The 14,560-nt window shown below is 45.6% G+C and overlaps 1 protein-coding gene across 1 annotated transcript in view; it reads right to left on the bottom strand.

Annotated features, from left to right (window-relative positions):
- GRIN2B (glutamate ionotropic receptor NMDA type subunit 2B) overlaps positions 1–14,560 on the bottom strand; it is a 252,762-nt gene that overhangs the window by 25,943 nt on the left and 212,259 nt on the right. The window contains exons 9-10 of the mRNA XM_025204807.1: positions 12,796–12,921; positions 9,124–9,353 (exon numbers count right to left, since the gene is read on the bottom strand). Of these exons, the coding sequence (XP_025060592.1) occupies positions 9,124–9,353; positions 12,796–12,921 (356 nt within the window). The remainder of the gene's footprint in view (positions 1–9,123; positions 9,354–12,795; positions 12,922–14,560) is intronic.

The following is a 14,560-nucleotide window of genomic DNA, read 5'->3' as shown; positions in this document are numbered from 1 at the left end:
ATGTGACTGTATTGTAGAAAAGTTATGACCTTTCATGTGAGGAGTATCTCTAGAGCATATTAAGTAACATTTGTTCAACTATTGCCAGATTGCTCCACAGGGATAATACAAGCAAAGTATGGTCTTCCAGCATCCCAAGATGCACCACTCCCAGCCCCTCATCCCACTTCATGGGACAGTCTATCCACCTACCCAAATTCTACTGCCCAAGGGATGGTACTGAACCTAAGGCAACACCCCTACCTGCTCTGGGGAGTAGGACCCCAGCCCACATGACACCACCCTAGCTTCATAAACCAAAATGGATCAGAGAATGCCCTTGTCAAACCCCAGCAGGCAGGCCTTGAGCAGGGGCTGTGGCAAGATGCAGGACCTTATGATATGAGGCAAGGAGAGAACCATCACCACTACTACCAATGGTATGAAGGGCAGCCGGCAACACCAGGTAGTCTACACATGCATCATGGCCCAGATGGTGGCTCAGGGACAAGTTAGCAGGACTGGCTGTAGGTAGCAATGGCAGCTTTCAACTCATCCCTCTCCATCCCTCTGTGGACATCCCGTACCTTTTGGGGTGCATCAATAGGTTTTGGGGGGTAACCTTCACCCTAGTCCATGGATATAGGTTACTATCAGATGAATTCTGTGTGCTAGTACCCAGGGGTAGGCACACAGAACTCCCATCCACATGGCCAGGGTCCAAACCCTGGGACAGCTTTTTGGACCAACAACATACAAAAACATACAATCAAAGTCTTTTATTTAGAGGTGTCTGAGCAATAGTAGAGGTGTGACCAAGGGGGTGAAGGCCTGAGAGACAGACTAAAACCTAACCCCACACCACCTCTCACCCCTCCTCCTGCCCCCTCTCTGCAACTGTTGGTATGGTCAGTGGCAGGCTCATATGTTTCTCAGTGGGTGCTAGATGAGGATGGGTCTGGAGACAGGGAATGCAGTCATCTTTTGGGTCCTGGGATGTTAGCCACCTCCATCACCACAGGGATACAAGCACAGCCATTTCTGGGGCAGTTAAAGCTGCAGACCTTCAGTATTCCAGGTCCACCTCACAGCTCGAAGGTGCAGAGATAGTGGGTTCAGAGCATTCAGGCAGGGCATGGGACAGGACATCATTCTTCAGAGGAGCATTTGGGAGAAGGAAAGGAGATCCCAGTTCAGGGCATGAGCAATCCCCAGTCTCACTGCTAGGAGGTCTGGCAGAGCTATGAAGCTGCAATGCAGGTGAAGGATGGCTTCCAGAGCCTCATGAGTGTTCCATGGGATTGCCAGCCTCAGCAGACAGCCTTCAAAACCAGCAATTCCCTTCCATGACTTTAAGACATGAGCTGGCAGAAGAGCTCATAGAAGCAGCAAGGCATATTTTGCAGGATCACTACCTGCAAGTTCAAAGAACTCTGCTCTGCACTGACGGGACACTCTATCCCAGGAAATACCAGCCAGAGAAGTGGTGTCCTGAGACAGGGACAGACAAGTTATGGTGGAGGTTAGGGAAGTTTCATAGCAGATGATCCCTGGCTACATGTGGGAACTTACAGGGAGGGAAGAAAGGGACAGCAGCTAGGTGAGAGTGGGTAGCAGAGTGCTTGCTTACCATGATGAGGTTCTGCTCTTGTCTTCCTGGCTCGTGAAAATGACCAGGCTGAGCAATATTTCCCCTCATATAATCTTAGAAGTTTGCAACAATGTCAAGGTCTGCTCTGTTGTCAATGCCCTGTTGTCTGTGTGCCTGGCAGGGTTTGGGTGGGAATTCAGAATTCACATGCATATTATCTGTCAGATTTGGAAAGAATCTCAAGGCCATTTCTGCATTCTTCACTCCTCACAATTCACCCGGGCATGAGAGCACTCAGAAGCTTGAGTGCTGATGCTACCTCAAAGCCATGAAGGGACACTCAGGCTCAGACAGTGTTCTGTACCCAAAAGTATTGGTGGGACCACTGAAATCAAATGTTGGAGGACCTTGCTGAGTTCCCCATACACCAAGCTACCACCACTGAGAGCTGGCCTGCTGCCTACAAGCACTGGCAGGATGAATCAGAGCAGCTGCTGAGAACTCTTCAATAAATGGCTGAAATGCAGGAAGACAGTTCCTGGAACTGGTGCAGAGATTGAAGGGTTCAGAGAGGATGCAGAAAGCATCCCTCAAGACCTTTCAGTCCATTGCAGAGTCATGCAAATCCTTCCTGGACACCAGAGCTACTACTGCAGAGGATTATGTCTATTCCTGACAGCCAGGCAGCAGATACCTATAACCACCTACCCTCCATCACCCAAGGCAATGGAACTAGCCTCATTCCAACATGCACTACCATGGACACTGGCTGCCTTCAGCTCATCCTCTCCCACCCTTCTCTGACCAGCAACCACTGCCAGATGATCAGTAGAAGCAAGGGGAGGCTGGCCAGATTGTTGTGCATGCCTCCCTGGCCAGCTGGAGTTTTGCATCCCCCAGTGTGGCTGGACTCCAAGTAGCGAGTGAATGTCTCAGTGGCAGGTTGACTGAACACCATGGCTGGGGCAGCCCTTCCCTTTCCTGGAGCAATGGAAACCCCACCACACTCTCAGGGGCCTGCACTCTAGCAGCAGGAGGGCAGTGTCCCCAAAAAAGTACCTGAACTTTTATGATGAGCAGCAAGATGGACCACAATTTACCCCCAGCAGTGCAAACTCGGATCTAACCATGGAGATGTGACAATCAAGTTCCTTGGAGCCATATAACTGAGAGTGGGGTGGGGCTTGCTTCCATGCCATGGCTCCTAGAGACCATCCCAGCCAGAAAGAAGGCCTGTACACAAGGGCCTTGGGTGGACCGAAAACCATCCACTTCACACTTGACACAAGTGCACAGTGTAAAGCGTTTTAAGCACATCATATCTATTTGTGAGAAGGCCTATGATTTCAAATATTTATTTCAGGTTCATTTGAAGAAATATAAAGTTTGCCCAGTTAGGAAATTTGTTCCTTGTGTGCTTCCTGTCCAGTTCTCAACTTGATACATTCACAAGTCCAACCTACCCAGAGGTTCAATTTCCTCCTCCCATGCATGCAACACTCACAAACTCCTTTCAGTTTGGTGCCCCAACCCCATGAGGCCCTATGACTCATTCCCTCAACCCCAGGTCTCCCACCCCAACCCCCACAACAGGGAGTGTCAAGCCTGACACTTAGTGTCATAGAATTATAGGGCTGGAAGGGACCCCAAAGGATCATCAGGTCCAGCTCCCTGCATGAGCAGGAAGGACATCTGGGGTCAAATGACCCCAGCCAGGTGACCGTCCAGTCTTCTCTTGAAGACTTCTAGGGTAGAAGGTTGCACCACCTCTGAGGGGAGCTTGTTCCATTGTCTGGACACCCTAGTTGTAAAGAAGTTTTTCCTAATGTTCAGCCTGAAACTATCTTCCAGGAGTTTGTGGCTGTTGTTTCTAGTTTTCCCCCAGGGCGCTCTGGTGAACCGATGTTCACCGAGCCCCTAATGTATGCCTCTGATATAGCAGTAAGCTGCAATCAGGTCCCCACTTAGCTTTCTTTTCTTTAGGCTGAAGAGTCCGAGATCCCTCAGTCTCTCCTCATATGGCTTGCCATGCAAGTCCCTGATCATGCGGATGCCCTTCTCTGGACCCTCTCAAGCTTTAGCACATCCTTGTTTAAGTGTGGTGCCCAGAACTGGACACAATACTCCAGCTGCAGCTGCACCAATGTTGAGTAAAGTGAGAGAATCACTTCTTTGGACTTACTGGAGATGCATCGATTGATGCATGACAGAGTTTTATTGGCCCTGGCGGCTGCTGCATCACATTGCTGGCTCATATTCATGCTGGGGTCTGTTGTTACCCCCAGATCCCTTTCATTTGTAGTGCTGGTCAGGTTAGCGATACCCAGCCTGTAGGTTTGCTGGGGGTTCTTCCTTCCCAGACGCAGGACTTTGCATTTCTCTATGTTGAACCTCATCTGGTTCCATTGTGCCCAACATGCCAGCCTGTCTAGGTCTGCTTGTATCTGCAGCCTATCTGCGGGTGTGTCCGCACATCCCCATATCTTGGTGTCATCCGCAAAGTTGGCCAATGCACTTTTCACCCCCTCATCCAGATCGTTGATGAAGATATTGAACAGCACATCTCACCAGGATGACACCAATCCATTCATTTGGAGTCTGTGTCCTACCCTGCAACCAGTTTCACAACCACTTGACAGTCCTGCAGTTGAGCCCAATATCTTCCAGTTTTCTGATTAGTACCTCGTGGGATACCAGGTCAAAGGCTTTCTGGAAGTCAGGGTATATGATGTCAACTGCTTTTCTCTCATCCAGGTGACAAGTTACCTGATCATAGAAAGAAATGAGGTTGGTCAGACAAGACTTGCCCATGACAAAGCCATACTGGCTGTCATTCAGTATCATGCCTTCTGCAAGTTTGTCACATATAGTCTCTTTGATCAATGTTTCTAGGATTTTCCCTGGAATAGCAGTTAAGCTAATTGGCCTGTAGTTTCCTGGGTCCTCACGCTTCCCCTTCTTGAAGATGGGCACAACACTGGCCCTCTTCCAGTCCTCTGGGATTTCTCCAGAAGCCCATGATTTTTGAAAGACCTTTGCCAGAGGCTCTACGATTACTTTGGCCAACTCTTGCAGCACTCTTGGGTGGAGTTCATCCAGTCCTGCTGATTTATACACGTCTAATTTCTTTTAATTGATCGTACACCAGTTCTACGGCAATGGTGGAAATGGCGTCAATCCCGCCCTGCTCATTCTGTGCCCTACCTGGCACGTTGTTCCACTTGGCCTTGTGAAAAACTGAGGCAAAGCAGTAATTTAGGAGGTCCATTTTTTCCTGAGTGGTAGTGACCAGGTATCCTGAGGCATTAAGCAGTGACCCCACACTTCCATTAATTTTCCTTTTACTCCCTATGTAGCTAAAGAAGGACTTCTTGTTGTCCTTGATTCTTGTAGCTAGTTTTAGTTCGGTTTCTGCCTTAGCTTGCCTAATCTGTATTCTACAAGTGTGGGCCATTGTCAAGTAGTCTTCCTTAGAGACTGGCCCAAGTTTCCATTGTTTGTACGCCTCTTTCTTTTTCTGTAGGAGGTCTGCAACTTCTGTGCTTAGCCAAGAGGGTTTTTTGACCCTTCTGCTACTTTTTCTCCGTAAGGGAATAGATTTTTTTTAAGGACTGTATCCTTAAGGAATGACCATTCTTCTCATGCTCCCTTTACCTGTGGAGCTTGGTATCTGTTTTGTCAGCCTTGTGATGGATCATGAACGTAATGATTTCATGGTTACTATCGCCTAGGCTGCCCTCTATGTTTAAGTTGGTCACCAGGTCATCCCCTTTGGTCAGAACCAGGTCAAAAACTGCATTGCCTCTAGTTGGCCTGTGCACCTCCCAATTAAAAAAAAAAAAAACTCTTCGGCGCCGGTCAGGAAGGATTGTGATCAATCCGAGCTAGATGAGCACTCCTCCCAGGAGATGTCTGGGTAGTTGAAGTCACCCATGACAACCATGTCCTATGCACGCGTGGCCTCCGTTAGCTCACGGGCGAACACTAGATCAAGTTCCTCCCCTTGGTTAGGCGGTCTGTAGTATGCACCTACAGTCAGGTCTCTCTTGCCGGACCTCCCCCAGAGCTTGACCCAGAGGGTTTCAAGCTGTTCTTCTTTGAGGCCAACATCGGCCTGTAGGGAGGTGTATTGCTCCTTCACATAGAGGGTAACCCCCCCACCTCTCTTCCCTACCCGATCCCTTCTGTGAAGGACATAGCTTTTCTGTGGGAGCAGAGGCTATGCCCCACTGCCACTTGCCCCCTTCCACCTGGAACAAGCTGTGCTCGCATATGAAGGATGTAGCCCTTTATGGCTATGCTCCAGTCATGACAGGAGTCCTACCAGGTCTCCGTGATCCCTGCTAAATTGTAGTGCCCAGTGGAAAGCAGGAGGACTAGTTCCTCCTGCTTGTTCCCCATGCTTCTGGCATTGGTGTACAAGAACCTAAGTCCTTCTACTGAGGTCGCTGGCTGCCTGTTGCGTTGAAGGGGAGCTGTTTTCTCAGCTCCCATAAGAGTGGCTTTTTTTGTTTTTTTTGCTTGCTTGGTTTCATTGTCGATGGAGCTTTCTTGTATATTGGTCCCTGGGTAGGCTCCAGCTAGCATTTCCCCATCCCCCTGCAATCTTAGTTTAAAGCCCTGTCTAAGAGATCGGCCATCCTGGCTGAGAAAAGGTACTTACCTTTCCACAGTATGGACATTGTTTACTGAGATGCTCTGGAGAAATAGATAATAAAAGGTGCAGTGCAGTGAATGAAGGGTTTACAATCACACAGAGGTCCCCTTCACCTCTTCCCACCTTGCAAGACGTTGTCCCAAAAAGTAATCAGCCAAGGCTTTCCCGATCAGAATAGCCTACCAGTAGTTCTGTCCAGGATGCTTCAGTCCAGTAACCATCCAAAGTGCTAAGGGTTTCCCCCACTGTAGGTCTGTTTGGAACTGAAAGGCTTCACCCCTCCCCTCATATATTGTGAAGGATGCACACAGTTGCCACAAAACTGGGAATGTTCCTCAGCCCAAGTTCATGAAGGACCCCCCTGGGGACCTCCAGTGTGCCTTTTTGTGCCCAAAGACACATTTCACCACCATTTGGCAGCTGCTTACCTGGCAACTGAAGAACTCCTTCCTGGAGTCCAGCTAGCTGGTGTACTGGCTTCATGATTCAGGGAAGCAATAAATGGCTGGGTCCCTGATGTTCAAGGGAGGGAATGGTCAGCCCACTCAAATTGATGGTGGGAGCACAGGGGGAGAAATTCCCCTACTCCATCATCTCTGGGAAACTGGATTTCCCAACTATGAAGGCATCAGTACCCTTTCCAATCACCCAACACTGATGTTAGTGAAGGGCCTCCAGTGGTCCACAACTTCCTGGAGCAGAACTGAAAAGACCCCCTTATAGTTTAATCTGAGGCATGGTGATGGGGGTACAGAATGAGCATGTGGGTCCCATTCAGGGCCTCTTGAACTCCATGGAGGGTAATTTGTTCAAACTCCGTGATGACCTCATGCAGGTCCCTGAGCCCAATAAATTGAGGCCCCAGCTCCTCATGTAAAGCATCATATACGTCATGCAAAGCCATCATTGCCATTGTCCATCCCACACAGCTGGTTGGAAATGGAACAGAGGCTGCTGGTGTGCACAAACTTCCAAACCAACAGGACATGTGTCTCTTGATGTACGCAGGGTGCCAAAGCCCAACATCATTGTGTTGCAGTAGTGGAACCAGCTTGGCATAAAGGACATCCTAAATTTCCTCTGCCTCTGCTCATCATCCCAGGTTTCTAGCATGAGCTATTCACATCAATCCGAGCTCTGGTATTGCCCAGCAGTGTCAAGGTGTCATCCAGTACTGAGCCCACAGTGCTGCAGCTTTCACAGTGTCATGTTGTACCATCTATAAGTTGACCAGCATGATGTTCATGACAATATTACATTCCCCAAAGTAGCACCTCCTAGGGCAAGGAGCTAATGCCATTGAAGTATGGAGATCATGTGGATTAGAGCAGCCAGGGCAAGCATTTACTCAATTCTGCCACTCACCATCCCCAGGAAGCTAGCTGGGATAGTCAGTCAAGGAGGGATTGGAGATCCCATGCCTAGCCCAGGAGGCATTGGAATTTGCTTCTTCAGCAAGACAGCCAGCTAACCAGTGTTTTCCTTAGTTCTCATCAGAAATATGCAAAAAAGGGGACCCTGCAAAGCATGCTGGGATGCCTGCCTGCTCACCGGCCCTTCAGCAGCAGAGCACAAGCTATGTATGCCAGAGATCATAATATATATTACTGTGCGACAAGTTCTAACTTGAATACCGCATAACGTACCACAGATTTAACATGTACTTTTGTGTCCCACGAGACAAGGCCCTTAGTGGGTAGATGAAGGTGAACCTTGATGATGCCAACACTATTAATGCTTTCTTTGATTTCTTTGCTGACAGCTTTACAAGAAATACCCAGCTAATGTGTTTGTCTCATAATTAATCCTGGACAACTCCCACTCCTCTTTCACAGAAACATCCTGCTTTATCTGAGAGCTTCTAGCATGCAGTAATGTATAATAAATACAAATTAAAAAAAAATAACTGTCATGATGAAATGAAAATGTAGGAACAGCATGGAACCACCTGAAGACAAAAGTCAAAATAAAGAACATGAGGGTCACTGTGTGTATTGTGTTTTGCATTATCATATTCAATTATATTGAGAAACTTCAAGTTAAGAAAAAAACCCTGAAAAAACAAAAATGAAATGAATCTGCGACGGAATTTCCAGCCTGCTGACAGGAAGGTCTCTATGCAGTAATGGGCCTGGACACAATTTATGCCTAGCCTGTCACCGACTGCACAGGGGACCACAACTATATAACCAGACCTGCAATAACAAGCCTATGTGTACCGTCCAGTTCTTGATAGCTGTCCTACGATAAAAATATTTGCAGCCTAATACTCAGGGGCAGCCCTACAATAACAAAGTTGTCTGTACAGCCTGGAATAGACTCTTCACAGGTAAGTGAGTCTATTGCACCATGCTCATTGGAAGTAGCCCTACAAAAAAATGGGCAGTGCCCACAGCCTAGTGCTTATAAAAACAACCCTTTCTTAGCACACTAGTGAGTAGAGCCCCAAACACATGAGCAATCTGGTAAGAAACAAACATACACAGCCCAGCATAGCTGCTTACTCTCTAATAAAAAAAGTTTGGTTTCTATATTATGCTTCCAAGAGTCGATTCATAACTAGTGAGCATTAAATTAAAGAGCCACATCCTCTATGGTGTAAACCAGTGCAGTACCACTGACTTCAATAGAGCAATGCTAATTTACACTATAGGAAGATCTGGTCCATCATTGTTTATACAATATATACAACACCTTTTCAGCCAATTCATCCTTTTCACAGTCTTTAAACATGCAAACTGCTAGTGTAAAACAGTAATGAGCATTTGCACCATTTTAACCAGAGATGGCATCAATATCTAATCTTTTGAATAAACTCATTAGGATCCCAATTACTACAGGAGAGAGAGGGAACAACTTCCTCCCTAGGGAAGGTTGTTTTTGATAGATCCATTACCTTTTTGTCGCTCAAGCCAGACACCTGATCCACATATTCCTCTTGGATCATGAAGGCAGCCAGGTTGGCAGTGTAGCTGGCCAGGAAGATGACAGCAAAAAAGGCCCACACAGACACCATGATCTTGCTAGTGGTACCTTTGGGATTCTGCACAGGCACAGAGTTGTTGAACACCAGACCCCACAGCAACCAGATAGCTTTGCCAATGGTGAAAGAGGGACCACCGGGCTCTAGAATGACCAAGAAACAGGTAATGAAAACCTTGGGACAAGCTGTCAATGTTTCTCTTTACTCATGCAACCTGACTTCTGAATTAACATCACCATCTGTTCCCACATCTGTAATTAACACCTGCAGCAACACTTACATGTGTGCAGCTGCATTAAAGTACAGTATTACTCTGAGAAGTGAAAAGCAGCATAGACACCTACACATATTGTGCCTCAAAGACTTCCTCAGAAACTTTGGATACTTGTCAAGAGAAAGGTGCTTTGGCTAACTCACCCTGGTATCTCAGAGTCAGTCTGTTCCTATTTGGTTCATGCATGATGACCCTGGTAATAAAGATTTTGCCAGAGAAATCCTAACCTCACTTAACAGAATTGTCCTCCAACTTCATTGTCCTTACAGACACCTGCGTGAGCTATCACCCTCAGTGGGCTTACACAGGTATAACTGTATAATTTGAAGGACTGAACCACAAATGGAATTCACTTAACCTTTCTCCTAGGGCTGCCAAGTAATCACAGTTAACACAAGTGATTAATGCATTAATTCGTTCTTGCATTATTTTTTTTAATGAATTAATCACGCACATGGCTTTGGAACCTGCGCCCAGGCACTGCTCCACTGCCATCACTACCACCTCTGGGCCACCCAGCTGGGCAGCTGTGGCAGTGCAGAGGAGCCGCAGGGCAGCCCGGGCATGGGCCCTGGGCAGCTGCAGTGGGGGAGTGCACACAGACACATATAAGTAGCCACAGCATGCACGCAGCCAAGAATGCAGCCTGGTGGCATGTAGAGCAGAGTCCTGCAGGTAAGTCTGTGGAGGGGGAGAAGCATGGGGGAGGGAAGAAGCAAGGGGGCAGATTGAGGCCCCCATGGTGAGGCAAGGAGTGGGACAGGGGCAGGGGCTGGGCCGGGTCACGAGACAGAGCTGTGAGAAGCTGCATAATTTTGAGTTTTTCTATGCATAATTTTGAGTTTTTAGCTGTTCAATTAAAATCGTGATTAATTGTGACTAATTTTTTTTAATCAGGCAACTAATCGCATTCACATTTTTTAATCATTTGATAGCCCTACTTTCTGCTGATCATGCATACAGCAGAAAAGAATCCAGTTTGCTTTTGCCAAGCTATCCTGGCTTTGATCGGTGAACAACTTTAAAGAATAGTCCATTGATTTCTTCTCTTCTCAGAAAAATCAAAAGCTCCAACTCTGAATCTGACATGGACAGAGAAGATCTGCTGTTTAAATAGGCATTAGTTTTATATATTCACTTTTCAGAGAATATATTCACTCCTTCTAGCAATAATAAATGCGTATGTTAATGTAGCGCTTGGCTAAGAAACCTACATGAAAATGTAAGGTTCCTCAAGCATAATTTGCTGCATATGCTGGACTCATTAGCAGAAATTCTGAGGGGCACATTGGAGCCCACCTTACTTGAGAATGTAAACTGGGAAAGACATTAAATTTGCAATTACTCCTAGTAATTTGGAGTTCTTTGGAGGATCTGAAGAAGCAGAGCATGCTTTCCTAGGGTACATCCTATGAACCGACCAGCTCAACTCTGCTAACTGGCATGCAAATTCCCTTGGAAATATTCCTGTTAGCTGTGGTGTTACACTTGACTGGTTTACTGGGACTGACTGGTAGGGGAGTCCAATTAAAAGAAGGTTTCTTGCAGCTCCCCTCCTGCAAACACTGGGTCAGCCAAAACCTACCCCTTGGGGATCAACTGTGTTATTATAAATGTAACTTTTATGCCCAACAAACCTATATCTGTCTTGAGCTGTGCATACAACTGACTTCAAAGCTGATGTATTATATAGTAAAACTGTATCTTCAATTGGCAATGGAAACTATTTAAATTTATTATGAGGAACACAGATTGTTTATTTTAGTGCTTATAACTGTAAGGTTAAAATCACACTAGCCAGGGCTTTTGTACTGCATTCATTCATTTTTAGGACCAAAATGGAAAGAAAGGTTAAAGGCAAGATTTGTAAAATGACCTCATGACTCACAAGTGCAAGTCCCATGTAGCGTCAGTTATGGACTTTTTAAAATTCTGCCCTAAAACACTCCTTATTCAACTGACTTCACTGCAGACAGTCATAATTGCATTATCAATCACAGAATAATACAAGGATAGAGTTCCCAAAGAAATTCCAGCTCATTATTTGCTTCCAAGAAAACACTACAATATATTCATCTGCCTTCCATAGCCACACTGTTACTCACATCTGTACCTATATGTCTGAGCAATGTCATGATATCTACAAGCCCCCAAAATATTAATATTTGCATCTAGCCATAAAGCTAATTTAAAATATGTATCTGAATTCACCTTTATATTATTATCTGTTACTATTTACACATCTGTATTAATAATTCACATTAGGCTCATAGCTACATTAATATTTACTTCTGTCCATAGATCTGTTTAGATATGGCCATTTGCCCACATGCACTGTTCACAGCTCAGTTATTAGAGAAGGCTCCACCAGCATTACTGTACTTAAGACTCTGTCAGTATTTCCATAACAAATTCCTTTTCTTCAGTGTTCTCTAGCTTGGTATAAATCTGCTCAAGGCAATAGGTTGGAAAGCAAGTGAATGTATTTTCAAGCAAACAGTTCTATTCAACCATTTTAAAATTGCCATCACGCTGACAGAACAAAAAAGCCTTATGTTGGGAACTATTTCATAACAGAGTCAAGTTAAAGAAAGAGAAACAACTTTAACTGCTGAGCGTCCAGCCTCTGCTAATGCTGTATAGTCCTTCTCTCTAACTCATCTTGCCTTCTCCCAAGGAAAGAGATTTCTGAGCACCACTGAGTGAACTCAAGCTTCCCTTTCTTATTCCTTCATACCTTTAACAAACAACTCCCATTGATCCCCAAGAAAACTCATGTTTCACTCTTCCAGTCCTCTCCACCTCTGGAGAGCCAAAGAGCATTACAATTAAAATGGGTGGGGGGGCATCCAGAGCTAACAGATCCTAAGTTTGGAGGAGGGAAGAATATAATAGGGGAGAGACTCCCCTCTCTCATGGCTTTTAATCTTTACTCTTCTCTAGTGAAATTTAGCATTGCTGAAAGGTGGATTGACAGCGAAAAGCTACTAATTATCCCCAGAAAAGCACAACACAGGCAGTACCAATGCAAGCGTTCGGAATCCATTTCCTCGCAAGTCAAAGTGGATAGGAGCTAGCACTGTGTAGATTAACGGCTCCACATCACAGCCTCCTGAGCCAAGCAAATTATCCATTACGCACATCTGTTATCTTCAGAGTCATTTTTCCACCTCCCTTCCCTTTTTAGACAGAACATGGAGATTGGAGTGGGCTGGAACCATGTCATGTATAGGGGGAAAAGGAAATTCCATTGACGAAGGAGCCGGAATTACAAGGGAGAAGGGTTGGCACTGAATAAAGGCTCTTTTTACCTCTGCCATCAGCAAGGCACCGATTGTAACCCACGGGGCTGAAGTACTCAAAAACAAAAACAGCCACTGCAGAGATTATGAGCAGCATCACAAACATCATCACCCACACATCAGCACTGAATGGCTCTGGAAAAATGAAAAAACAGGGTGAAAGGTTAAATACAGCCCAGATTGCTTATTAGGTTATCCTACAGGGTTCTAAGCAGAGGGTAGGGGAACAGGTTTGGGTAGAACAAGAAGTGACTCCCAGCATTCACCCCCAAGTTCAAACTGAGCCTCAAAGCTCCAGTGACTGGAAAAAGTTTAGTCCACGTTTCATTACAAAACTATTTTTATTCATACACTGGTATCTGGAATCAGACAGACATTGAGAATCTCAGTGAATAAAGGCTACATCCATGAAGCCCTTCCACCAGGTTTGCAAGATTAAACAAATCTGGATAAGTCTCAGAGGGGATTCTGAATTGTGGGGTGCCTTCCAGAATCAAACTGTACCCCTCTAAAGCCTTTGAGATTTAGCTATAGTTATGATATTTTTAACAGTAGTATCATCTTTGCAATGAAGAATGCCAGAGCATACTAAAAATGTGCTGGCTCCTGCCCCTCTCTAAATCTGAAGTGCAATAATATGGCCGAACTAACTGAGATAAAATAAAAACCTGGTCCAAACTACAGCCAAAATTTGAATCCAGATCTCCTGGTAGATCATAAACCTTAAATTAATCTTGTTGCGGCTCCGGTTTTATATTTCCCAGTGATATTTCAGGACCTGACCAAAGCCAGAAAATACTGAAAAACATGATCTGATGAGAATCCCAGCTCAGAGAGGTTTAGATAACTTCATTTACCATATAGAGTTCTTCATGAACATAAAAACATGCAGGATCCCAGGGTGAGGGAGCAGACTATGGTTCTACAGCTCACCTTTTACACTTGACATCTCTGCAAACATCTTATAAAAGCAAAATGTACTAGACAAAAGACATCATGCCATAATCTCTTTCATAGCTGCTGTTAGATATTTAGCTTCCACCACACAGTGCCAAGGGGAGCTCAGGTTAATGTGCCTTCTAATGGATGACATCTCTAAAGGTGTAGCATCCTCTTGTCTCTCCGGGTATGTCTGTACCCCTCTGCAGTACTCAGAAAGCCAGCCCTACCCACCCACTTCCACCCTATGCACTCCAACCCCGGAGATGAGGCGATGAAACTACCTAAAACATGCTCCCTAACACCACTCTCATGATCTCTTGCTCCAGCATGCTTGAAAGGAGCAACAGACAGGGACACCCTCCAAGCAATTTCACTGCCTCATTTCCAGGACTGGTGTATGTAGAAACAGAGGAGGGGGACAAGAGTGCTTCAGCAGTGGTTTGACCAGTGCCATGGAAGTGGTACAGGCATGCCCATTGTGTTATAACTAACTTTAAATGCAAGTCCTGTTATAACACCTAAACTATTTTTTCTTATGGTCCAGCGCTCTTGAAAATACCACTAGCCAAGCCACAGTGAAACCATACTCTGTAGAGTGGAGGATGGCTCTATGTAATATTGACCTTAGGCTGAAAGGTCACTGAGAAATACCCTGGAACTTCTGGACTTTGCCTGTTTGTTTTTTGTCTAGATTTTGCTCATTTGAGGTTTAGAAATAAAACACCACCAATTTTAAAATGTCCCTACTTGAAATGTCCTCCTTAGGAATCTCCCAAAGTCTCACAAGGACTGTTCGGCTAAGTGTTAATGACGTTAGTCTCTTCCTTGCCAC

Source organism: Alligator sinensis, unplaced genomic scaffold, assembly GCF_000455745.1.
Source record: "Alligator sinensis unplaced genomic scaffold, ASM45574v1 scaffold166_1, whole genome shotgun sequence".
NCBI classification, from domain to species: domain Eukaryota; kingdom Metazoa; phylum Chordata; order Crocodylia; family Alligatoridae; genus Alligator; species Alligator sinensis.
The sequence above is the reverse complement of the archived record's forward strand: the minus strand, read 5'-3'. Positions and strand labels throughout refer to the sequence as shown.